Genomic DNA, 27,728 nt, shown 5'->3' on the forward strand with positions numbered 1-27,728 from the left:
TTTTGGTGCGGATGCGGATAAAGGGACAGATCCAGGAAATTTGTCTCACTTTCCTCAACATTGCAAGATTTTTGAGATTTTTGTTAATTTCATCAGGGAATAATGCATGCATCTTGATGAAAAAAAAAATCAGGCGTATTTAGTTGGCTGGTATCTGAGTGAGTACAATTTGATGAAGATCCTAGATCTGGTGAACTGAAATCGGTTAAGCAGTCATGGGTGGTTTAAAATTTGAAGTGATACAGGGCTTGGCAGAGGTATGCAGTCTACTTAGCCTACACCCCTTTTTATAATTCATCAGTTATGATAACGTGGCTTACTGAAATGACTCTGATCTACGAACATGGCAATAAACAAAAATCACTGTGAGGTCACGTTAACAACAAAAGTCACTTCTGGGTAGACCGCACATTGGCGTAGCCAAACAGTCACCTTTAATTCAATCAGGCCTTCTTGGTGGAGGTAATTAGGACGTTCAAGAAAGTGTTGACTTATTAATGAGTTATAAAAGCATCAAATGTCCATTTTAGATGAATTAGATGCATACACTTCTCTACCTGGAAGTTACTGTAAACTAAACATTGCAATTTGTTGTATATTCCTTTAGCAAACTCAACTTGGCAAGTAAGGTGACACACAAGACAGTCAGACAGGTTGTAAACAAGTTGTTTAGCCAGATTATCCAAAGCACTTTATTAGGAGGTAAAGCTGAAAGTGAGCTCATCCCAAATGTCAGTGATACTTTGTCACTGCACAGGAAATCTGTAGCAAGTACAGTACAGTAGGTCTGAGTTGAACCAGGAGTTAAGTAGCAAACTGTGATGGAGGTTTACAACAGGTAAATAATTTTATCATTCACCTGTTTTCTTACTGAAATAAGTTTGTTTAACTTTTATCAAATAAGACCCAAGTTGTAATAAATTAGAATGATCCTTTAAAGAACACCAAGGCACACAGAGGTTGTAAACATCAGGTAATGTGACTTTAGTGTCTCCACTCACATTACAGGAACCATTACACATATGGTTGTTGATCTTGATGCGCTGACATTTTGGAAACACAGGATTTTCACCTGACAGCGGCTGAAGAAGCGCAACAGCTCTCAGTATGCATCGATCTGCAGCAGAAATATTCGCTCTGCCAGCCGCCATACTAATGCAGAGGCCTTGTGTGACCTTGTGGTAAATCTTTGCCATCTCGACAAAGACCCGCCTAGGTGAGAAAAGTAGATTTTCCATTGTTGTTCTCCTGGATGTGGCCCAGATAACATGCACGATAAATGTCCATAAAGCCTCGGTAATGAGGTCACTGTGGACCCCTGAAGGATGAAGTGCTGCTGACTGTGTTGTGCGAAAGAGGGGGGCGTCGCATGTTGTTACAGTAATGTTCCCTTTGAGAGTTATTAGGTTGAGTCTGCGGTGTAAGATGTAATTTAAATACATTCATGTGTTCCTTCCTGCTCTGCTCAGTGGGTGGTGAAGTCGGTGGATGAGCAGTTACAGAGGCAGAACGTGCGCACACTGATTACACTTACAGTATTTAGCTCACAAGAAGAAATCAATCAGCACCATTTTCTCTGACTGTTTGTCCACCTTGCGTCCGTTTCTCCCTTCATGTGAGAGATATGGAGCAGCGTGCGTCCTGGTGAGATGATTCAGTCCTACAGAAAAGCTCCACTGCTGATATTTACCTGACACTTGGTGGTGGTAATTTGCAAGGAACCAATAGGAGCTTAGGGATCAGACTGCCTCGTCACTACACACGGAGTTTGATTTAGCACAGAGGTTTCAGTGTGTGTGTGCGCACAAGTGCATGTGTGTGTGTGTCCGGGATATGTCCTCCCACGCCAAAGCTGCAGGAAAAGGTTTGAGTTCTTTTAATAAAGCAACGCAGAGCGAATCTATCTCGAACTGTGCCGGAGTCTACCTGCTTTTATTAAAAACCTAGAACCTCTTTTAAACTTCCACCCAAACCGGTAACTCGCTCGGTCGCTCAGTCAGTCAGTCAATCACTCAGTCGCCCTCCCCTCAAATTTTTTCAACTTGACTCCTGTTATGATTTCTTCATTACAATTCCAGCTTCATCCAACAGTGTTTTGTAGTTGGCAAATAGCAGACATGTGACTAAAGTTATTTGATCAAAATTACAAGCAAGTTCCAATTTTTCTAACCTCAAAAAGTATGACAATGAATTACATTTCTTCTCAATCAACTAAGTATTTCTTAAGTTCACCCCAAAATGAAAATTCCTGTCATTATCTACTCACCCCCATGCCGATGGAAGGTCAGAGTTTTCTAGTCCACAAAATATTTCTGGCGCTTTACAGGAAAAAATAAACAAACAAACTAAAACAAACAAACAAAAAATAAAATGAAATACATTTAAATGCTCCATAAAGCTCTTCCAGCAGAATCTAAGTCCTTAGAGGCTGCGAGTCCCCAAATTAATTTGAAAAGTAAATATTTATACCCTTTTTTGAGGGGAAATCTTCACTTAAGCTGCTACGCTAAAAGCACTAGCTCACTTCTCATCCAATGTGATATCCATGCTCCAGTGTGCATTGACGGTGTAAATGATTTCTTTACAAATTAACTTGGGATATTGGGACCTACAGAGATGTGTGCAGATTTCTTCCTCCCACCAAATACTTGAGTAACCATCCAAGGAAGACTGAAAAATGAATCAATATGAACAGGAGCATTTGTTAGATCAGCCTCACGCCCCATGCAGCAGACTACAGCATCAAACTTTGTTGGTCATCCAGTTTTGACGATGACAATCCCAGCGTGCACTCGCATACCTGGTAAAGCTACACGACACTTTAAATGTCTACATTGACAGCGTTTACATTTTTATTTTTTATTTAATATTTATACTGAAACATAAAATAAACACAGACGAGCCATTCGAGTCATCGTGTCTCAAGTCGAGTCTCAAGTCTATAAAGCAACAACATGTTACCTTCTGGAGAAAAGATAGTGACACTTTGGGTTGAATACTCGGGCCCAATGTTAACCCAAAGCATCAGTTTTTATAATGACCTGGGGTTGAGATTGAACAGCATCTATCTTTCTCAAGAAAGTTACATATTGTTGCTTTAATTTCCAAGTCCAAGTTGAGCTTTTAAGTAATTTCAAGTCGAGTTGCAAGTCAACAAAACACTGACAAGGAGTCCAAGTCACAATGACTCATCTCTGTAAAGTATTTGGTGGATAAAACTTCTGAACTACATTTTAAAATCACTAAAAATATACCAACTATTTGAATGCTTTTCTTTGGTTTATCACTGTAAATGAACCTGGTTGGTTTAGGAGTGTTGGTGGGACAATGTGAAACAGGAGACTGAATGTATATAGCACTTTCATGGGAACACCTAACCTCTCATTCAGTCATAATTCCTTCAGATAAACACACACTGATGATGCTAACTGACCATTGGTAAAATAAGCTATTTGAAATGTTGCCTTGGATTCTGGGATATTGCAAATCATTTCTAGAACACATAACGAGGTGGTTAATTGTAAAAAAAAATTCAAAGTGTCTAGAAGTCTCCATCATGGGCTCAATTCATATTCACCTCAGCCTCGCTGGTTGCTCAAAAGTCGTTTCACCAGAAGACTAACTCGGGCAAAGGGGAGGAAAAAGGCACTTGAATGCCCCTCGCAACAGACTGCTCGCTTCATACACATGACACCTCATCCCTGATCCCCACATCCAAGATGAAACACTCTTTTTAATTAAGCTAGATTTATGCAGGCGGTCTCCCGGCACTGGGAGCTCGTGTGAAGTGGCTGCTGGCTCTTCCCTGGGTATTTGCAGTGTGCTTCACTAAACGCAGGCTGGAGGAGAAGCCGAGTTCTAATGACAGCAGAGCTGGGAGAGGACCTGGCCTGCTGAAAGATGTATTAACATCCTGTTCCTACCTTGGCTGGGAGGAGAAAAAAAAACTTCATGAAAAAAATAGTAGTAATATCACGCTTTTCTTGCATCACTGTGCTGACAAAGCCTGCACTTATGAAATGTATATCCAAATACAAGGTTGTTACAGTTAAAGATAAAAGAACAAGTTATTCAAACTACTTGCTTGTAAAAATTAACAATAAAATGCTCTTGTCAGGCAGGGTGTGCTGTAAACAAACATTCAAATGGTAATGTGAAATCTTTTGCATTTCAGTTGTGCACTGACAATGTAACCTATTCTCCCAGAAATAATTATTCCACCACTCTCCGTCTGCCAGTTTTGTAGCTTTTAAATTTGGCTGCCTGCAAAGACAGCCATTCTTGAGCAGATGTTATTTGTCGAAGGCACTCATAACTCGCAGGGAAACCAGATCTCCCCCATCCTACCCATCCTCACTGTCCCATGTGCTAAACAGCGTGGCCTCTACCAGTAGTGCCCCCAGTGGGACCAGCTGCCCGATGACGCATTCTCATTTCATTCCATTTGTCTCTCTGAGGTGCTAAACCATCAATTTTCAATGTATTTCCTTGGGGAGGGGATCCCTGGTAGTTTTGACAGGGTCTTGCGTCTGAGCCACGATAGGTTGTCAGGTTTGCGGATGATAGGCATCCATCACGGTGTCGCCATGCCTGATCGACTCTTCCATACCCAATCAGGCATGGTGAACGGAGAGAGGGAGCAGCTAGGAGTGAGGGTCCCAGGAAGGCTGGGGGGAGTCAGGACAAATGATACATCATGCTCTGATATAAGAAGGTTAGTCTGGACTGACTGGACTTGAATAAGAGAGACATATTATGCTAATTTTCAGGTTTTATTTAGTTACTACTAGAATAGGTTTACATGCTTTAATGCTCAAAAAACCATATCAGTTTTCTCATACTGTCCAGAGCTGCCACACTGTATTCCCCCTCTGTCTGAAACGCTCTGTTTTAGCTCCTGTCTCTTTAAGTCCCCCCCTCTTGACTACCCAGTCTCCTCTGATTGGTCAGCTCATACACATCTGAGCCAGCACCACTAACAACAACAGAGCAGCTGTGCTAAATCATCTCTTACGCACCAACTCAACTAGCTGCTTGGCATAAATCATGCAAAGGTGTGACATGGTGATGTCGTGTGATGTCACAAAGTCACAGAATTAAAGGCGGGACTACTGAAGAGGCGTTTCAGGAGCAGTGTTCTCTGTGGGAGAGAGGAGCTTCTGTTGGTGCAGACATTGACCTTTTCAACTTTCAAGACCTTTTACATGCACAACAAGCTTTTTAAAGCACTGCAGGAAAGGAAAAATATGAAAAAGCATAATAAGTCTCCAACTATTTCCTACTTCTAGCTGCTCCAATGTAACAAGTTGCTGTTTTTCCAAGTTTTATATGATTGTGAATATCTTAAAGTTTTGGACAGAAACAAAAAAAGAGTCTTGAGCGCTTTGGCACTTGTAATGTTAATGAGGTTATAATACAAACTCAGAAACATTTATCTTTTCCATAACTGAATAAACAAGCTGTTCTCAGAGGAAAATAAGGTCCCCAGAACACTGTTTGTTTATATTTGGCGGACCCTGCCACCTTTCTAGCTTCAAAGTAAAATGGTATGAAACTGTGTTGTCCTTTTTAAGGTCAGTTTGTTGATTTAGTTTGTTCAGGCATAAAAAAAATCAGTCAATGAAGATCTTTCTCTTCTGATTAAAATTTCCTCTCTACAAAGTGCACCAAAAAAAAAAAAAAGAATTACAGCTTGTAGTACTGCACATAAAAAAATCAATGCAACAGTGGCGGAGTTGTGAGTAATCCCTAAGCTCAACACAAGATAACTCTGATGACACCTCCTTGGTTTGACAACACTCCATTAGAGCCACAGAACACTTTAGACACCTGTTTCATTGGCAGAGTGGGAAACTCATCTTGACGTTAACTACTGGTGAAGTTGTCCTCTAGACTGACTGATGTGTCTCAATAGTCTGTGTCGGCACCTTTTGAAAAAAAACAAATGTCTTCTGTCCTTAGAGCAGATCTGACTGACGTCCACAGGGCTGCTGCCACAGTGCCTCAACAAATCGACATGAGTGCATTTTTAAAGCTCCCAATTTGATAATTTGCCAAAGGTGGTCTGAACGAGCGCTCCCTTGTGCGTGATTAATCGCATCATGACTCATCCGGTTGTGCCTAAATTAATTTTCCACTATTAAAGTGAGAGATCTAATTGAATGACTTACACCATATTTAAAACATTTACAAACTGATTTGTGTGTGTATGTGTGGGGGGGACATCTCAAACAAATGACTGACCTCAGCACCAACACATTAAATTCAGATTTTCAACTTTAATTGTCACCTCTGGTTGCCTCTCCATCTCTCCTCACACTGTATTTCCATAGGCAGGACTAACTCACCACTTGTGTTGCTTTTGTTTATTTTCAGTGGACCTTCTTGGCCTGCTGAAGTGGCGCTCCAACACCAGCCTGCTGCAGCAGAACCTCCGTCAGCTGATGAAGGTGGAAGGTGGCGAGGTCGTCAAGGTCAGAAAGTCATCCATGCACCGTGCTGATCATCCTTTCTTTGTTTGTCTCTATGTTCCGGTGCCGTCAAAAACTGATGATTTTAACAATTTCCTTTCCTTTTTAATTATTGTATCCTTGAAAATTTTGCCTAGATGCGGATGAGCAAAAACCAAAAACAAAGACCTTAACAGCTGGTGACATAAATGTTAGTGTTCTTGAGAACTACAGCTTCCTAGCAACAATTTCCCAAATGATTTCACTGCCTGTCAGAGCAAACAGGTTGCCTTCGTTTTTTTATTTAATTTTTTATAAAATGTCTCCGGCGAGCACCATGCATGGCGTACAGAAAAGGAGGAGATGGCCTGCTGTCAGAAGTCTTTAGCAGAGGCCCTTTAAGTGCTCAGCAAGGGGCAGATAAATAAATCACCCTCCAGACAAAGTTTTGCATGAGCTGGTTGTGGGAGGGAGCCGGCAGAGTGCAGTGTATCCAGATCAAGTCCTTTACCCAGACAGTGTTGATCAGGCCAGATAGATGCTTAAACACAGCTGGACCAGTTCATTAAACCACAGGGGTGTGATTATTATCACCGCCACATTAGTGCTCCATTCTACAAGGCACTGCAAGGCTGTCAGTGTGCAATTAGAAAAGATATTTTATCAAAAGGGTACACATTGTAATGGATATAGACTGTATATTCAATATTATACAAATATTAGATGATGACATGAGATAAATCTAGTATTTTATAGGCTTCCCAGGTGTGATTTAACATAATACCCCCCTTTTTTCCCCCATCCCCCTGATGTGATACTGTGTCTGAGTAAACAGGGCTCTCCTCCCTCGCCTCTTTCATGCAGTGCGAGATTGAATGGTGCTTCAAACTCCACACAGCGTGCACAGGATAGGTTTGTTTTGTCGTTGAGAGCGTGATGAATCTCATCCATCCCGAGATGACAGACGAAGCACAGTATAGAGCGACAGCTCTGTTTTCCGACACCTTTACATCTGTTTTCACTGTGCCTCAGAATTGGCTGAGTAAATGGAGCATGTTTCCCCAGAGAGGACGGGTGTATATAGTTAGTGTTTCTTGAGGAGCTGCTGACAGGGAAATTATTACTGTCTTCGTAGAGCTATATTGGCTCATGTTCACAGCGGTAAAGGGTGCATAATGGGTGGCAGTGTCAGAGCAGGAGTTCACTTATACCGTACAAATGTTATGGGTTCATATTCATGCTAATTTGAAATGTAAAACCCAGCTCTAATTGGGATGTTTAAGTATGATTCCTGCAAATAAATCCATCCACTGATTGTGAACCATTCAGGAAGCTTATCAATATGAGCGATGAAATCATTTGGTAACCATGATTACAGGTATGCACGTCAGAATGGGCATTTTCCCCGATTAATACTGTTATGTAAAATGCTGTTACAACAGCTGTGTACTTGTCAGCTTATTAAGTCCATTTAAAAACGTGTGTGACAGCGATCCTGCAGGAACAAATCATTACTCTACATGAAGCCTCCTTTTCGTCTGGTCTTTACCTGCCGTTAATCACAGCATGTGGTCAATTTGCAGTCTAATAATTCTTGTCATCAATTCTTTCTTCGTGACACCAACTTCATTTTGTTGTTTTGATTTTGTTATTTAAATATTTATTGTTCCTTTTAACATGACAGATATCATTTCTCACTTTAATCTCACCAGCTGGATGTTAAAATGATCATCAGTTTGACACATTCGGAAGAGCAGTGAAAGACTGAGACTTTTCATAAACATGTTTGTTGCCATGTTTTATTGTTGGCATGCCATAACACACTGCGCATCTGTCATTCCAGTTCCTGCAAGACACTCTGGATGCTCTCTTCAACATCATGATGGAGAACTCTGACAGTGACACATTCGATACTCTGGTGTTCGATGCCTTGGTAAGGACAGAAGCAGACGGTTATTGTCAGTGGGAATATACACTGAGACGCCTTCATGGCTCAGATGCAAATACATTACGTTGTTGGATCTTTCATATGGTTTTTTTGACAGACACCTCTGCCCTGTGCGCTGGCCCTTTTTGTTTGTTTGTGTTGATCATTTGCAGCTCTTTCTGTCCAAAGCTTTGACACTTAACTGCAAGGGTAAAGCACTCATTTCTGAAGACGGTTAACGATCAGAGGATCATGTAAATATTGAATAATCATCATAAAGATTTCTTATGTACTGTGTTTTGAGCATACTTTATTCGTGCAATGAAGAGTTTCTAATAATTTCAAATAGAATCTGTGCAGGAGAAGAAAAAGGACATCTTCACTTTGTCACACACCTTAGCTCCCCACAAGAATGTTGAGTGTGTGCCAGGGCTACGCCTCGGAGGAGAATGCTTCAACTGGGACACCTACCTGCATCTCTGTTAACACAGCATTGCAGTGCAGTCCACAAGTATTTTGGCTTTCATTCGTGTTTGTTGTTTGGTTCTTTACTTGAGCACACTGGATCTGTAATGAAAATGAATGAATCCAGGGGTTGACTTAAAGCATTGATAATAGCATAATCTAATATAATATAATAGATTTTTGTTCATAAAATACGATTTCTAGAGTTTAAATCGGCAGCATAAATTTAAACTTTCTCAAACACCAAAGTAACCTCAGCTGCTTTCTCATTTTATTTCCCATGTGTTTTATTACAGAGCCAAAACAATAGAAAATGTGTCACTGTCCAAATACTTATGAACTGCACTGTATATTGTAGCTCACAAACTGTTCCTTGTTGCTTGTAAATAAGTTAACACACACGCGCTGTATCCTATGTGCTATCCCTGCTGTGTTGTTTTGTAGTGCCAGGGTAGCGTTTTTATTCACGTTGTCGGCTAACATTAAAGGTCTCGTTTTCCCGGAAGATAGAGCACGAAGAAGGCAAAAAAAGAAATTAGCCGGCTGGAATTTCAGTTACATAACTTTATCATGTATTTAATCAAGTATTTGTAACCAATGAGTCGACAAAGTACCTGGCAGAATCTCCAAAGAACAGTTTTCCCTTTCAGAGAGAGGAGGTAGAAATAGTGTTGTCGGGTGTCCTAGATTAGATTGAGAGAAAATGGCTTTCTGCTCAAATGCAATCGTCTTTCATTTCCCAATCTTTTTCAGCATATTGAGTAAGACAGGCGGTTTTTCCTCCTCCCCATTATGGGCCATGTGGTTTACATTTTAATGAACATGTCTTTGTTCTCTGACAGGTGTTCATAATTGGGCTTATAGCTGACAGAAAGTTCCAGCACTTTAACCCCGTTCTGGAGACCTACATTCGAAAGCATTTCAGCGCCACGCTGGCTTACACGTGAGTTAATTACCCTCTTGTCATTAAACGTCCCTGGTGTGTTTGTACAAATTCTATCACATTTTGTTATCAGCAGATTTGCCAGACCCCTCTTTATGATTGTGTTTGAAGGAAGCTGACCAAAGTCCTGAAGAACTACGTGGACAACGCTGAGAAGCTGACAGAGCAGCTGCTGAAGGCCATGAAGGCTCTGGAGTACATCTTCAAGTTCATCGTCCGCTCCAGAGTCCTGTTCAATCAGTATGTCCTGATGCACATGATGTGCACATATTGTGAAATTTACTCAGTTGTCGTTTGTCTCTGTGTACCTCTTGTTATTATACAATACGAGTAGGCAAATTTGTCTTGGACTCAAATGCTGTGCACATACAACTGCCTCCACAGTGGAGATAATAGCAATAAAACATATAAAGAGAGCAGCACATACCACACTTACCAGCAGAAATTACCCATATTGCACTGCTACACATATTGCACAGTACAGTACTCTACAACGCATATTTCACAAATTAGACAACCAGTGATGATACCACCATAAGCTATTGCACAATCACCGCATCCTCAAGCTGAATTATTTAAACTCTTAATTGAGGTAGGCACAAATGAGTTTTAATAATGGTTATGTTTGCACTGGGGTGTTGTATATCGTCTGCCAGAGGGCAAGAGCTCATACTCGGCATGGAGGATATGCGATGGGTCAGACAATATGTTCTGTGCTTCCCTGAGAACAGACTAGTCATATATTGACTGAATGGACTGGTGTTTGTTCGTCAATATATTTAATTTCGATATTTTTACTTTTGTTCCTTAAAGAAGTATTTCACCACTGGAAAGTTTGCATGTGCATAACATGGGCTGTCTATGCAGTAGAAAGATATAATTATTTTGTAATCATTTTCAGCTTCCGTTTTCACAATACAGGAACAATACGGCGGCCAAGTCCAGTTCACTATGTTTCTCTATTGCAGCAAGTGTGCTGAAGTATGTTTCTGAAGACATTTAAGGCGAGAAATAGATAGTGTAGTAGTAGTGTAGAATATTGGCTTATAGTTTTATCAGCACTGCCTAGTTTTGACAGTTTGGTCAGAGTTTAATGAGACGCCCCTCACTTGAGAGTTGGCTAAGAGTCTATCCAACTATACTCTTTGTATCCATGAATACAGGCATATAAAAATGCTGAACAACAATCTGTAGTTGATTCTGAGAGATTTACAATGAGCATAGAAAAATGACACCTCCAGTAATGAATGTGAAAACAGCCTATTCTATTGCAAAACTCTGCACATACATAATGAAAAACACATTTTTGACTGGAAGGAGACCTTGTGTCTGTGATACTTTGGTGTCAGTGGTATTTCATAATAAAAATCAATGTTCTGTGCAACGCAGATTGTGGTTTGCTACTGCTGTGGAATAAAGTTGAAACAGGTAAAAGTGGTTGGTCTTAGGGTGAGGTCATTTCTATGGATGTATTTTTAATTGGCTTCGGGGCAGTTAATGGATGATAATGTTGTAGAGCCCACGGAATGAAGCTGTAGGCGGCTGAGGGGCTGATGTATGATCCTGGTCTAATTGAGTGTGCAGAGTTTGATTGGTTTTCTGTCCGATGTCTAGAGGACGCTCCGTCCTTTCCCTCACATATCAGGCTACGGCTACATCACTTGTCGAGCTGTCCATGTTCACAGTGTGTGCTAAGTGGTTCCTGTTGCAGCGTAACCTCAGGGTAGACATGCTGTCTGTGTTGTTGTCATTGAAGACTGTCTTTTGTTGGTTGCCAAAATCAGCTCTGTTGGGCCTTTGTTGTTGAGTTTGACTTTGTCGAAGCCTTTCATGCAGCTCTGACAAGGAAGGTATCAAGTCTACACAAGCACATTTGGCTTTCCATGGAAGATTTCTATGAAATGGCAGATGGGACACCCTAATCACACACATTCCCCCTGTGACTTGAAACCGGTGTGGCTGTCCGGAGCTCAATCTGCTCCTAGGTGCTGCAGGTGAGAGGCAGCTTTAAGTAATTGTTGTTGTGTGGGAGCCATGAGTTGGATGCCTCTAATCCCATGATTTCTATAAGCCCTCAACAGTGACTATCCTTGACCATGTAATACCCGCAGCCCCATGAGAGATTGTGCCACCACAAAACCCACCGCTCTGGAAGAAATCCATTGAAATCTGAAGCGGTGGGAGCAATCAAAGCACTTCACCCGTCTTTGACCTGCCTGATTTTTTTTGTCTTTTAAATCGGAGTGGTTGACACTTTGTCGTAAGCACAACGTGGCTCATTTACAGTTAATACCCAGTTTGTGGAGATTAAGGGAATGAAAGGCATTTGCATTTTTTGGGGGGATTATGGAGGAAAGTCCTGCTTTGTGTTTTCCATGCACTTAGAATTTGTGGGATGTGGGTTTTTTTTTTTTTCTCTTCTATGATAATTGGCTTTTAGCCACCACAGTCGCTGGGCAGCATTGGCGCCGCAGCATTGGTGCCCCATAAACAAACTAGCAGAAGAGGCAATATAAATACTATGTCCAGGAAAGATTAGAAAGTAAAGTCACTGAACCCTGATGTTTGCTTTCTGTTCCTCGTGTAGTATTCCAGGGGAGTCATTAGCATAGATCATTAATTTTTCTGATTTTTGTTTCCGCTCGACAGCAGGCAGGTGCTTCGGGGGTCTTGTCACGTTGTTTTAAATGCTAATCTGGCTGGCAGCAAGAGTGATGTCTGTGGTTCTGATCCAATAATATTTGCATTGATAACACACACGGGCCATTCTGCTGGCTGCTTTTAATGATTTAACAGGGAAGCATCAAACTCCTGTCATATCCACCACGGGCGGGGCTGTTTACACAGGGATGAAACAAACAACAGCCTTGTGATCATCTGCCAATGTAATTCTCTACTTCATCTCCTCCCAGGCTCTACGAGAACAAAGGAGAGGCCGACTTCATGGAGTCCTTGAGGAACCTTTTCACATCCTTTAATGAAATGATGAACAGTAATTCAGAGAACACTGGCATGGTGAAGGTAGGCCGACTTTCGCACTATCCAACTGCATGCTATCGCTCAAACTCCCTGCCAAGAAGTATCTGCTGCTGCGTGAATAGTAAATAAGTGCTGCTGTGTGGATGGTAAATAAATCTGCTGTGATTTGCTTTGGATGACAGGCTCTGTAATTGGAGATGCATGTGTCTTGTTAGATGAAGCTTATTAAACATTAATATGAGGGTTCTTTCATTTCATTAATGCTCTCCTAAGTCCTGCAGCATGTGTTTTCTTCACTTCACCCCTCTATGTGCATATCCCTGATCTTGTCTCTCATTAGTTCTCCATGTGACCTTGTTAGGGCTGCACATAACATGAAATTAGGTATGTTAGGGGGCATCTTAAGTAGGTTAAAAGGATAGTTTAACGTGTGAAGGAGAAACGCTCATTCGCTTTCTTGTGGAGAGTTCAATGAGAAGATTGATACCACTCTTATGTCTGTACAATAAATATATGAAGCTACAGCAACTAGGTGGGTAGTTTAGCTTGGCATAAAGACTCGGAAGGGAGGGGAGGGGAAACAAAATCTGCCTACCAGCCCCTCTGAAGTGTGCGAATTCACACATTATATGTTGTTAATTGAAGCCGTACAAAAAGCAGTGTAGCAACAAGTTATGATATTTAGGGGGGTTGTGTGAGACAATTCCTTTTTTTTGTGCCAAGAAGTAGTCCATCACAAACAAGATATGTGTTGGTTGTTTGTTGTACCTGAGCCAGAGTAGAGCCAGGGTGTAGTCCAATGCTAAGCTACGCTAACAGGCTACTAACTGTAGATGATAAGTTGATGAGTTAAGGCTTTTTTTGTGCAGCCCTATAGTCTTTCAGATTTTTCTTGCATCTGCACATTATGTATGTTTGTTCTGTTGTCTTGTACTTTCTATATGTGTGTTTGTGTTTTTCATCTCTCTCCATTTCACTCTGACCTTGAATGTCCTGTGGTCTGGGGCTCCTCTGGCCTTCTGCTCTTTAGCTGCTCCTTAAGGTATTTATTTCACTGCCTCGCTCCTTCCGCCTTAAAGCTCTCTCCATTGTGTTTTCATTTCATTCTCCTTGACCCCAAAGTCATCGACTCTAGACTTGAAACAAACACACAAGCAAATATTTTTTGCCATTCGGTGCAGATTAAACTCGAGACTGCACATGCGCACACACGCTCATGTGCACCCACCTATGCTTTTAGAGATAACATAATCACAGTGTACACGCACCTTGGCACACCTACAGTAGATCCATGTGCACACTCAACCATAGGAGAGGCTCAGGAGTCAATTAGGAGTCAGTTGCTGTGTAATTGGGTGAGATATTAGCTTTACTGTCAGTAAATTAAAAACTGATCTTGAGGAACGGGCATGAAAGCGAAGAATCCTGGTACCTTCCCAAGTCCGCCCTTGTGAAAGCACTGTGACAGGTGGAGGCTAATGAGCAGTCCCATCGTAGCTCAAGTCTGAATCCTGATGAACATCTGGACAGACCGACACACATGCAGGGCAAAAACTTAAACACACACATGCGCTGCAGGTGACTGTGAGGCACATGTAGGAGCAGGGGCAAGAGGCACGACACCACTGAGACTTGTAGTTAGCGCTGCAACTCACGATTTTCTCCATTAATAGATTAGTTATCGGTCTAGTAAAAGCCAGAAAATTGTGATAAAATGTCAATGAGTGTTTCCCAAAGCCAACGATGGCGTCCATAAATGTCTTGTATTGTCAACAACCATAACATACTAAGTTAACTGTCATAGAGGAGTAAAGAAACCAGAAAATATTCACATTTTAGAAACTAGAATCAGATAATTTGACTTTTTTTTTCTTAAAAGAAATATTCAAACCGATTAATTGATTATCAAAATAGTTTTCAGCTAATTTTAATTGACAACTAAATGGTAAATTGTTGCAGCTCGACTTGGATTGGCACTTCACCGAACACACAAACAACAGGTGTTTACTTTATTGTTGCTGAGAACAAAGTATAAACCCAAAAAGGCATTCTGTCACAATCGCTCCTTCAAGGGGTAAACAGATGCTAAGTGATCAAAGTCAAACTGCACCTTTTTAGAAGTCTTTTCTCAGTGTCGGAGAGGTTAAGGTGTTGAGTTCTGCATATTAAAGCACTAAAAATATCCAGAGATGAGAGCAGATTAAAGCAGGATTCCATTTGAAGGTCATGATTATTTCCAGATTTTCAGAAAACTGTTCTTCTTTTTCTTATCTCCTTTCGCGTCATTACATTTGCTTGAAGTCTGAAACTAAATATATTCTCTCGTAACAACCTCCTTTGAATGTGGCTAATTCCTTGTCACGTATGTTCAGAAATAACCCATGCACAATAACAAACGCTGGATTGTAGCAGGTGACATCATTGTGCTACATCTGTATGGCTAATCGACCTGCATGAGACAGACTGGCACTGCTGCTAATTTGCACAGATGCTGTATAAACAAACAGTGTACAAACACCCCAATCCACCTTGGCCCGCATTTAGCAGCAGTCACTTAGAGAGGGAAGTGTCGGCTCGGTTAATCATCCCCATTATAAATGGATGGCTCTGCAATCAGCCACTGGGTGCTCGCACTTGATGACTTCATTATCGTATCGATGGGCAAATGTAGATCGCATCTGGCTTCATCTACTGAGGTATCATTGCAGAGAGATCTACCTTTGGTCCCAGTTTATTTATTGCACATCTTAACACCACCACTTGCCCTCAGGTAGACTGAAAGAACGTAATGAAGCATAGCTACACAGTGTTGCAATTTAGCAGAAAGAATCCAAATGTAAGACTCAAGGCAGGCTGAGAGTTGAAACAAAAAGCCGGCTTCAATAATGTTAAACTGAATCAAATAAAAAAAAAAGCACAAGCAGGCGACAGAGATTAGTTAAAAAGTCAGAAGCGTATCCAAAACCTACGGCCATACAAAAATACTAAACTAAACTAAGCACAAAACAAAAAAAGCGTAGGGGAATAAAGGCAGGAACGCAAACACAGAAGTGACACAAGGACCGCAACAGACAAACCGACAACAGGTCAGGGAACACACATGGACTAAATACAAAAGGGCTAATTAACTAATGAAACTCAGGTGTTTCATTATTAATTAGTCCTTGTGTATTTAAATTTACCTGAGGTAAACACAGGCAAGAAAAAGAGTGAAGGTCGTCGTGTGTCGAATGTCTTTTTCACGGCTCACATTCATCGTCTGCACAGAAAGCCATACAGTGCATTCTGGTAGCGGCACATTGTGTTTCAAGAGACGTTGCATAGCCTGCTCCTCATTTGCACAAAGTTGAAATCTGACTACTACTACTATCTTAATCAAGGGCGTCCGCTGAAACACATTTTGCTAAGCTATTTTTGTAGTATAAAACAAAGCCTTTTTGCCTTTTTGACACGGCATAGCACACAAACTATCGAAACTAAACATATTGCTCATCAAAGAAAAGAAAAATGAAATGCTTTTTAATCTGGGTTATCAACTGTTAAAAGTAAGCGACAGAATCAGCTTCATCAAGCTGAAATACACATGCAACAGCACACATTTCCCCCTTATCATGTGGAAAATACTGTATTACATAATGTGGGATGGAGTAGCTAACTTGACACCAATCATGACTGCAGTAATTATCTCAAAGCTGAAAATGATCTGCTAATGATTTCCTTTTCTTTCTCTGCCTAAGGGTGCTGCACTGAAGTACATTCCCACCATTGTCAATGACGTCAAGCTGGTCTTTGATCCAAAGGAACTCAGGTAATTTGATATGATCCACTGCATATTTGTATACTCTGTTGTTATAAGAAAGGCACCTGCCTTACACAGGTGTTCAGTGATAGAGGAGAGCTTGTCATCACTGCAGATTATACAACTCTCTGGTACCTATTTATACACTTTTTTTTCGGGTGAGACTTTAATTTGCATCCATCTGTGAGTTTCTCAAACAGACGGCGTGTTGCTGAAGAGCACCACTGCAGCTCATTAAAGCAAAGGTTTAGAAAATGTTCTAATTGGACTTAAATGTCATTTTCCCAGAGAATGAAAGGAGAAAATCTTGCTTTTGTTTTTTTTTTTAAGCTTGGATTAAAATTACATGTTTAGATGTTTCCCTGAACAAGCTGACAGGATGTAAAGACTTGCAAGCCCCAATTAGCCTTTTGTATGGCTCGCCTCCTCTCTACCTGGCTGTTTTTATCCAACAACTCAACATTCAGTAGCCGTACTATGATGGGCACTAGTTAAAGATGCCCATGTTGCCGTGGAAACCCACTGACTGCTCCACTCAAGTGTCCATTTCAGTTAATGTTGTCTAGCGTGAATGTCATCTGCTGTAGCTTAATGCTTGTCTTCAAAATAAATGACTTCTGAAGTGTCACACGCTGATTATGCTGTGGTACTAGATTATATCTTTATGATAATGTTGATGATTCATCCTCATCATCTGCAGTACTTCTTCTTTTAGTCGGGAATGGACTGTGAATTTCAGAAGACATTCATAACCTTTGACCAAAACTCTTCATGTATTTTTGGGGCATCGTTCCAAAAGTATTCATGAGACCTTAGAGGACATTATGTTTGTGACAAATGCCTTATGGGTATGCCCTTGATTTTCTGTCCCATTTGGATGTCTTTAATCTGTTATGCTGAAAGGACACAGCACATAAAGAAAATGGAACGGCCTCATTTATGGAGCAAAATATTCACAACAAATAAGCATAAACAAATGCAGCAAATGAGTGTTAATAAACACATATTTTGTGCTGATTGTATCATGATAAAATATGTGTCCAATACTCAGACAGTTATACCAATGGAAAGGACTCAGACTCAGACTCAGTCTGGTAGGAAGCAACCGTCTGATTTTTCTAATTGTCGGTAAAACTCATCTCTTTTCCTAATTATGTAATATATCTTCAGCCAGAAGAGAAGTTGAAAATGAAGCCATTGAAAAATGGTAGCGCTCTATCTTTGGTCCAACTCAGTCAGATATTATCTCAACCTTTTCATGCATGATGCACACTATAGTGGACAAATATTTGGAGTAAAATGTCCCAACCACCAGGTGCAGGACCCTCAATGCCCCGTCAACTATTCCAGTTGCAAATGTGTATAAAAGTATTTCTGACAACTCTTATTTAGATGAAAAATGTTTGTTTTTACCTCTCTGGACATTCATGCTACTCCTTCAAAATAACACATATTGGGAAAAATGTTAATGGCATGATTTTTGAAGAATGAAAACAAAAATAATAATAATTAAAAAATAGTGCTTTGTGATTTAATAATTCATGCAATCAAGGGTTGGAATCATCCCATCAGCGCTCAAAAACTTTACATGTTGAAGCTAAAAAGGGATGCTAATGGGGGGAGGAATAAAACCAGCAGTACTATTTGACCCAGCAAAGACCCTTATATTTGATGATTGAGGCTGTTGTTTATACCAACATCTAGTCACTAAATAAATCCCAAAAAATCAGACAACATGTTGTTAGGATCTGGCCTCCTCCGCTTAATCACATTCCTCAGGGGAAACCTTGTATTTTTGCACATAATTTTAACACACATATTACCACCTGAAACACTCTTGACACTATTTTTCTGGCAGCTCTTAGACTGGCACAAGTAGCACTACTACATGTGGGTATTTTCCAGACCTTGAAATTTGCTTTGCCTGTTCATTTGCAAGCACTCAGCAAGGAGCCCCTTTCCATTTGCCCATGTCCAGCACCTGGGCAGCTGTCATTTCCACAGCAGATTCTGGGTCATACAGGGCCGCCAATCGCTGCAACTCCACCACTATCACTGCCTCAGTGAAAGGAGGGAGGTCTTTTGTCAAAGGTGGAAGTCTTTCAGTCTTTCAGCCCATCCAGTCTGTCTATTTTATTAAGGCACACCAAAAAAATTTAACCAGAGACCTTTTTACAGTTTTGGATTTCAAAGACTGAGGACCTCCACACACTCCCTCTCCATACTTAGCAAGTAAGGACAAAAAACTAGCACATTTGTGGGTAAATCTAATATTTTGATAGTCGAAAAATCATTTCAGTCATATTTCAAGCAAAAATGCCAATCATTTGCTGGTCATTTGGGTCTTTGGGTTGGACTCTTGCACAGTTTTTTGACATTTTATAGACTAAGCAATTATTCGTTTAATTGTGAAGATTATTGGCAGATTAGTTGAAAATAATAATTGTAAGTTGCACTCCTATTGCAGAACCACGACTTTGGACTCCCATCAAGAATTATTGATTATATTTTTGGGTCACACCTGGCCTTCGACCTATTTGTGTTGAAGATACCTAGTCGAAAAAGTGAATTTTCACTCTAGCAACAATGACGTGAGACAGCATAACGCTACACGTTCTGCCATCTTCTCTGTTGTTGGAGACAACACGAGAAAAGCTTTTGATTTCAGCTTTAATTCTGAAAGCCATCGGTCCTTATGAACCCATTCACTTAGCCATAAATCACAGGCCTGGCTCTTTCTCCTGCCTGAGCAAAGGTGGCATCAGCTGTTCCTGTTGTTAGCGCAGACCTGGCTGAGCGGCTGAGCTGGAGGCGACTAAATTGAAGCCTTGGGGGTGGGAGTGTTTCATCCCCTGCCAGAACCCTTTTCTCTCCTCCTTGAGCCTCAGCTTGCCAGCATAACGAGCATCCGGCCTCCTCATTGAGTAAAAAACTGTCAGCTTTATGTGTGTGCATGAATGCGGATTTATCTCTCAGGCTGTTAAACTGTTGAATGCTCATAGTGTGATGTTGCTGAGCTACGTGTCGGTTGGGAAAATGAATAATCGGATCAGAAATATTTAGTTTTATAGCGTGCATTGGTATATGAGGCTGTTTAGAAGTAGACATCCTTCTGGACTGGCTTTGTGAAACAGAGAAACAACATTTAAAGTCTAGAAACCTTTGGAGGTGAAGGTCACACACACCCACACAGGTGTTTTCATTTATTCAGGCTGATTAGACACTGAGGACTCTGGACAGTGTGGGTGTGCGCACTGTGCTTGACTGACATTTCTCTGACTCGACTGTCAGTTTTATTGAACCTGTTGGGGAGCTTGAATTTTAAGTACCTTTTAAGAACCTTAGAAAAATCATCTTTCCTAGCTCAGCCCAGCTTCATCCATTTCAATAGCAATATATATGGTTATATACTGTGTTAGGATCTCTGGATATTGTCAGGAAAAAAAAAAAACAGTTGTCTCTAAATTAGTAATGCATGAAATGGATTTTTTCAGCAAATACAGTAACAGATAATAACCTGCTGCTCACTGCCGATACCAATAACATATAATTTTACATTTTTTGATTTAAAAATGTCTTTTAATGCAAACCTGAGGTTATACCGCAGCTCTAATATGATTTGTTGTATTAAAACTTGTAGACTTTATACCTCCTCTCTGAACCCTTGCAGAACATTTATTGCAAATTCTTAAAGGCTCATACAACCACCTACTGAGTCAGAGTGTGTAGATGTAGTGCTTGTTAAGTCAATGAAAGCAATGTGGCTTCACATTATTGGCAACACCATATCTATATAAGTTCAGACGGTGTGAACATTTACGACGTTCGACCCCAGCCTGGCTAGTCCCGAGAGATTCCCATTCCTAGATTAATCAACATTCCCTCATAGTTGGCCAGGGCGGCTGGATTTGTTTTCTTTTGTTTTTTTCTCTCTAAATTTTGGGCTTTTTATGGATTTTGTTAATTAAGTAGTGCAGCTGAAGAGTGACAGGAAACGGGATGAGAGAGAGAGGGAGGGGATGACATGAATCAGGGGGCTACATGTTGATTTCGAACCCTGGGTCATTGCGGTGAAGACACAGCCTCCATACAAGAGGCGCACGTCTACCAACTGAGCTACTGGCCCCTCCAGTTTGACAGAAACCAGTAGCCCACCTGGTTGTGGTTTTCCTCCTGTTCGCGACCTCTACTACTTCTTCTACTCTGTTTATTACAGCCATGCATGATGTAGCCTATACCGCCCTCTTTTAAGAGACTGTGCTTTATATATCCTAGTGTATCCTCGCCTAATTCGGATTTTCTTTGAAATCTTTTTCAAAACTTCACTTTGAATTCCCTTGAGACTTGGATGGAAACAGAGCTATTGATTTGAAACATCAACTGCTGTCCTTATCCAATCAGAACTAGCAAAATCTATCTAGTGAGCTGTCTCAAAGTTCATACCAGGTCAGTTCCTCTGGCTGTTGACAGATATCTATTGTCTTTCGCTAGATGTTTTCCCATCCTCCAACCCGAGCCAGAATATCTGAGAAGTACCTGTGTGGGTGTGCAGAACCTTTTTAATTGCGTTTTGGATGATCGCTCGTGATGGGAAGCAGTCAACCAGCCAAAGATGTCCAATCAGTTTGACCTTTTTTCTTCATTGTCCTCCTCCTGTCTCCGCAGCAAGCTGTTCACCGAGTTCATCCTGAAGGTTCCTCTGGGTCGCCTGGTGAAACAGAAGCTAGACTGTCTGATTGACATCGTCCACAGCGATCTCTTTACTCATCACGGTGAGAGCACACACACACAGAAAAAAACAACTGTACTCACAGTTCTTCAGTGCATGGACCTTCACTCATGGTGCAGTAATATAGGCAATCACACAGAGCAGCTGCCTCCCCCAAGCAGCCCTGCGTGAGCCCACAGTAAAGGTCATCAATGGTGAGGTGTAGTAAAAATCCCTCTTTCTTTCAAAGACAGTTAAGCATCCCCATTGTTAAAATCACCTGTACTTATCAGTGTTTATCAAGTCATTTCAGTTCTTTGCTCTTTCCTTGTCTCATCATTACAGCACTCCACTGCAACACTTTCATGATACAGCTGGGCACTGTACTATTGTATGTTTTGACCATGTCGTGTCATGTAGTAATTGACCCATCCACAGAAATGGCTGGACCCCTGAAAAGGTCGACTGAATGGACCCTCCCGAAATCTGCTTTACTCAAATCAGTGCAACGTACTCCCTCTCTCTTACATAAACACTTGCCAAACTTCTTCCCACAGGTGGTGGCGGCTCCTTTATTGCAGTAGCTACCTCTCAGCTAGTATTGTTAGCCTACTCTTCAGCCTGACTGAGCTGTTTTTCTTCACATTATCATTTAGGTCTCCTTTCTTTTCTAGCATCCAAGTTTATGTGCAAGTTTGGTGCTTCAGCCAATATTTGTCAAAGCAGAAAAATAAGTTCATGCAACTATGTTTTCTTCTAAAAATTGATTTTCCATTGTTTTTTCCCTTGTTCTTGAAATAACGCAATACCACCAAGTATTGCGTTATGACAGGCCTTGTTAGAAATGTGTTATTATTACCAGGCTCTGGTAAATCTTTATTTTTGTTGAATAGTTCTTGAACCTGCCTAACCTAACCTGCAAAAAGCCACCAGGATAAAGTCAAACTGTTCTTGTGAAATACCCCTATCTTTTTATGATAAGGAAAGGAAATTGTGAATGACCTTGTCAGGGCATAAAACCAGTGATCCATTAATCTTTACAAATCCAGATACGAGTCTAACAGTATCAGAGCGGTCAAAAGTCAAATTATGACCTCATGATTAAAAGTCAAATCCAATTGTGGATTCAGAAAATTGTGACACCCCTATTACTGGTATTTCTTGCCTCCATGGGCCCCCAGAGAGCCCAGAGCTGGGCCCTGTAAAGCTTTCCCCCTTTTCCCCCTCTTATGGGTGGCCCCGTGTTGTAATGCCACAGATAAAGGGCAGGGATGTCGAGATGGAGAACAACCTGCTCCTCCACTCACTGCAGCCAAGCCAGCCTGGGGCGTCCTGCTCCGATGATGGTTGAGGGGCCAATGTTTTGGCCGGAGGCAGCCGTCCTCTGAGGCCATGTTAGGTTAGGTCCTGATTTAGAGACAAACACACTCAAACACATGCACATACTGTCCTGTGGTGGCAAATTAAATGCAAACTTCCTAACTGGATAAAATGGCAACAGTGATTTAATGTGGCTGGCAGGGACAACACATGCCTCACAGCAGTTGACTAAGGTTGTGAACAACAAAATTAGCCCACTTGCACGGCTGCTCTCTGCCTCTGTCATCAGCAGATGTTCAGTTCAGCATGAATGTTCAGAAAATAAATGATGAAATGTAATTTTGACAGAGTGCAATGTGACGTTTGTCACGTTCTTCATCAGATATTATTTAATAGGACAGAGTGTTCAACTTCGTGATCCAGTCCTTTCGTTCTTTTGGAAAATGAAATTCTGCTATTGGTGTTTTGCCTAGTTTAGATGAGCAGCTATTGAGGGACAATGTTCAGTGCCTGGACCTCTGGTAATTACTATTGATCTGTTGGTGTAATTGTGGACAGGCAAGCCTCCCTGATGCTTGGGAATGGCCTGCTGATCAGCAGGAGGACTTGCTGCTGCGATGTAGATAAAGCCCATCCAGCTGCTTAGTTCTCACATCAGCTCCACGCGCTGGTGCTTTAGACATCTCCAGTGTGTGCAAGTTTTAAAATGCCGCAAAACCTGTGATGGAGAACACTTAATTGCCATGTAAAACTGTCCTTCCCACATCGGTATCAAGCTGCGCTCCGCTTTGGGGATGTTTTATTACAGATAATGACCACTGCAGTGAGCAAATGAGCCAGACGGGTAGTTTTTAAGGTGGCCTAATCAGTGCACATGCTCATGGGACTCATTAGATGCATCCTTATCCCCGGGTGGTCCCTGAAAGGTTTCCTAACCAGCCAATCCCAAGGTGAAGTGTACTGGAATGACCAACTAGACTAATTTACATAGATGCTCAACCTTCAACATGGAGTCTGTTTGCAGTCCGCACACGCCCATCAATATGCATCAAATATGTTCACTGATGGAAGTGTTTCCTTTCCTGTCGGCTGCACGGTGATCAACAGATTAACTGTTTCTGTTTAAAAGCATCTCTCAACTTTTCCTATGGGCTTTCCTTTTCAAAATGATGACTTGAGACGGTAAGATCCCTTTCTCTATGAGCTTCATCTCCAAGTTTCAAATTGAAGTGCTGTGTGTAGAATGTGATTGGAATGCATACGCGATTCCCTCCTGCAGGTGAAACCTTAATGAACTCAGAAAGGAGAAAAAAGTTTTTATTAATTTGGAGGCACAACGTTGTGTCACCTTCACTGATTGAAGCTGTGAAAAGGAGAGAGCGGGACGGGAGCATAAATCACTTGCAAATTGGATCATTGGAAGAGAACAAATATGTCAGCTGCTCTCTTGGTCTGTGTTAAAGGGGAAAATCAGCGTAGCGTCCAAAATCTGTTTGCGCTGAAAGTTTGTGGAGAGCGCTCATGGCCTAGCTTGATAGTTCCAGTCTGCTTGTCCCGCCCCCGCCCTGCCACTAGTGTATGTGTGTGAGAGTGTATATGTAGCTCACGTGTCCATTCATAAGTCAGTGTGTGTGTTTGTGTGTTACCGTTTGTGTGTATTCTGTGTTTGGCGGAGGTGCAGCGGGGGTGAGGATTGGACCTTTGTAAAAACAAGGCATTAAACTCTCCACACAATGTTAGACGCCCTCAGATAAGAGATTTGCTTTTGTGTTCAAGCTCTGGAAGATTACCAAGCGCATACACACGTATACATGAAAAACACACAGTTTCGCTTTAAGCCTTATCAGCTTGGTGCTCTACTCCACAGCAGCAAAAATCTTTCAGTGCAGACATGGTTGTCACCTTGTGTCAGGGCTGGCTCACACGTGACAAGGCAAACCCTTTTCATGTATTTACCAGTGAAGACTTGATGTGAATAATAGCAGTAGTGTAGAGAAGGTAGGACACAATACTGCCAAAAGACAAGTGAGGCTAGTCACCAATTTTTTGTGGATCTTTTTGATGCCTCTGTGCCAATAAACTGTGGACGGAGGGATTATATTTTCTGGTCGTCCATTCGTCCATCTACTCTTGTGAACACGATATCTCAAGAATGCTTTGAGGGGATTTATTGAAATTTGGCACAAAGGTTCACTTTGACTTAAGGATGAACTGATTGGATTTTGGTAGTCATAGGTCAAAGGTCAAGGGTCAAGGTCGCTGTGACCTCATGGCATCCCATTCATATGAATGTGATATCTCGGAAACACCTCAAATTTGGCACAAATGTCCACTTGCACTCAACACAGTTTTATCCATTACTCAACAATTCATATGATGACTATGACACGTTTTACACAAATCTCTAATAGGATAAAATGATGTCATTTTTAACTAAAAGGCCAAAGGTCAACTTCACTGTGACATCATAACGTTCTGCAAAAAATGTTCTGGCCATTATTCAGTGCCATAGCTCAGGAACAGCAACTTCACTGGTGCGCAGAGGCATACAACCGCAAGGTGGTAATTCTAGATTCTAGATTTATGGTCAGAGCGTCTGTCCATGCTCGAAACTAACAAAGTTTCGCATTGGTAATATGGCAGGAAATCAGCAAAAATCCCATTTTTGGGTAGAGCTGGGGTTATTGCTAATGGGGCTCTAGTGGTGGTAGAGTCGATAGGTCCCATACTTTTCCAAAATGAAATGTATCGACAACAGTTGGATGAATTGGGACAAACCCTCATGACTTTGACGATCCTTTTCCAACACTGAGAGGCAATTGTGAGATATGATGGTTGGATTTCTATGTAATTTGCAGAGGATATGACCCATAATCATCAGAGGATAAATACTTGTGATTGTGATGACCAGATCATCTACTTTTTTACACAAGATACCTCAAAATATGCAGGAAAAGCCTGGCATGACGTTTCCCAAGCAAAAGCCCGCTCCCAAAAGAGTGAACCCTTTTTGATTTAGGTGTCAGCCCAACCATTCATCTTGTACCACCCATTTGCTTTTGTATATAATATGTCTCAAAATGTACCTACTGAATTACTGTGAAATTGAAAGAGCAATTTAATGATCTGTAGATAATCCTTGTGTTTTTCTGTCACAATGTCACACACAATTTTACAGCAACTCAGTGTGTTGGTCGGTGTCATTGTATAATATAATTGCAAATGAATGATTTATCATTTGGACCTATTATTCAGTTGATATGCCATCTTCATTAAGGAGCTTCCCCGTATTTATTTTTACATTAGGATTATTGAAAGTGAATCAAAAGGAGTACAGCGGCTATTAAAGATTTCCTAGATCGCTAGAAGAGAATAATTGCATAATTGGCTAACTAATTAAAGCCTGAGTCATTGAGAATGACATTTAAAATTCTCCAGGATTCTTTATTTGTCAATATTACATAAAATATATTCATTGCGCTTTCATTACAGAGCCTCATCGTGGTCTCTGTGCAGAGTCCTGGCTTATGTTTAATTCCAGTAATACTGACAGTGAAATAGAAGCTGTTTCTGACTTCATGAATCACAGATGCTGATCTGTGTGTTTTTTTATTTATTTTTTGTTGGTGCATGTTGGGATGAGAGCTTTTCCTTTCTTCATCCGTCTTCATGGAATTACTTCATGCTGTTTAACTTTACATACTCTTCTTGCGGAAAGGGGTCAGAGGAGGTAAAACACTGGTGGGATTTATGTTCAATACATCTCTGTATTGTTTATAAAGAGGTCAACAAAGTTCATGCTATTCATTACGCGTTACATCCTGCTGTTTGTCATCCGGGGTTGAACAGTATTGACAATTGGCAAAGCTTTATGCTTGTGTGTGTGTCTGTTTTGATGAGTAATGAAGTTAAAATTTCCTTTTTGTCCCAGTTGATTGGCTTATTAGAGCTCTAAAGCAGAAAGATTGCATTGATCGTGAATTGAAATCCATCGCTGGGTGGCCATTTGGAGCAGCAGCATCTCCGCACTTAAAGATTGTTATGTGAAGGGTGCTGTTGTCCCCCGCCGTTTGGTTGATTGGTGATGGTTTAACTCAGTGTACTGCTCTTTTGTTCTCGTTCTCTTCCTTTAATATGACATTTCTATCAATATTTTGTGTTTGTTAGAGAGATTCAGTGCACTGCAGGGGGGCCTTGAGAGGTGTTTTCTTTTAAAAGCAGTTAGTCTTTTTTCTTTGCCGCAGAGAGGTTATCAATTTAGTAGACAGAAAACTGTTAGGTGATTGCTTTCCTCTCGATAAATCTATAAAATACTCACCTAACCCCCTAAACGATACTCCCTGTCTCCTAAATTGAACCAACCTAACTCCGGTATTTGTCCCTAGGCTTTTAATATGAGCCACACACACATACACAAATGCCAGTGAGATTGGAATCAGAAGGTTTAATAAAAAATATGATAATTTTGTGGGAGGCTGCCTCCATGAGAATACTTCCTGGCTTATCTCTGCTGTCCTCCATGTCCAATTGCCAACCAAATTCTCTGCCCCCTGCATATGGAAATTCACTTTTTGATGTTGGCGTCAGCCTTAGCCAAACTCTTTAGGTCAGGTGTGGTTGCATGTTGTGTAGAATTTTAATTGTAGCCATTAGTTTGACAGAGTTAGAGAAAAAGTTGTTGTTTTCTGCTGCCTTCGCTTGCTTTTTTAGGTGCAAAGGGACAGAAAGTATGTGGTATTCACAACAGTACAAATACCTCCATTGGAGAGAGATCTATTGACCAGAATTTCATGCTAACTAGAGATATAATTAGCTGACGGGCTTGGTAACTAGGTGGTTTGGTATTTTTCTTCTTCTTTACCTGATATGTCAAGAGAGATCTTTGATTGCCCGTGCTGTAGAAAACCTAATTGCTCCAATTGGCTTTTCATCTGACAGTTGTGCTGTTGTACTGTAATTATTCTCAGGGATCTTGGGAGCCTTTGCCACATTCACTTTAATTAATAAATTCATTCTGTGCATTGTTTTAATTTAATCCTCTGTGCTGCGAGGAAGCCATTAACAAGCTGCGTGCATCTTCATCGAGAGTGTGTCGAGAGCATATGCTGCGCTGCCTCGTGCGATCCATCATCTGTCCC

The 27,728-nt window shown here is 41.1% G+C and overlaps 1 protein-coding gene across 1 annotated transcript in view; it reads left to right on the forward strand.

Annotated features, from left to right (window-relative positions):
* The window catches only part of dock1 (dedicator of cytokinesis 1), a 204,220-nt gene that overhangs the window by 49,364 nt on the left and 127,128 nt on the right, over positions 1 to 27,728 (forward strand). Inside the window, exons 19-25 of the mRNA XM_073489321.1 lie at positions 6,376 to 6,473; positions 8,293 to 8,382; positions 9,684 to 9,784; positions 9,896 to 10,024; positions 12,697 to 12,805; positions 16,501 to 16,571; positions 21,228 to 21,334. Of these exons, the coding sequence (XP_073345422.1) occupies positions 6,376 to 6,473; positions 8,293 to 8,382; positions 9,684 to 9,784; positions 9,896 to 10,024; positions 12,697 to 12,805; positions 16,501 to 16,571; positions 21,228 to 21,334 (705 nt within the window). The remainder of the gene's footprint in view (positions 1 to 6,375; positions 6,474 to 8,292; positions 8,383 to 9,683; positions 9,785 to 9,895; positions 10,025 to 12,696; positions 12,806 to 16,500; positions 16,572 to 21,227; positions 21,335 to 27,728) is intronic.

The sequence above is a fragment of the Pagrus major genome, chromosome 20 (genome assembly GCF_040436345.1).
Source record: "Pagrus major chromosome 20, Pma_NU_1.0".
Lineage (NCBI taxonomy): Eukaryota > Metazoa > Chordata > Actinopteri > Spariformes > Sparidae > Pagrus > Pagrus major.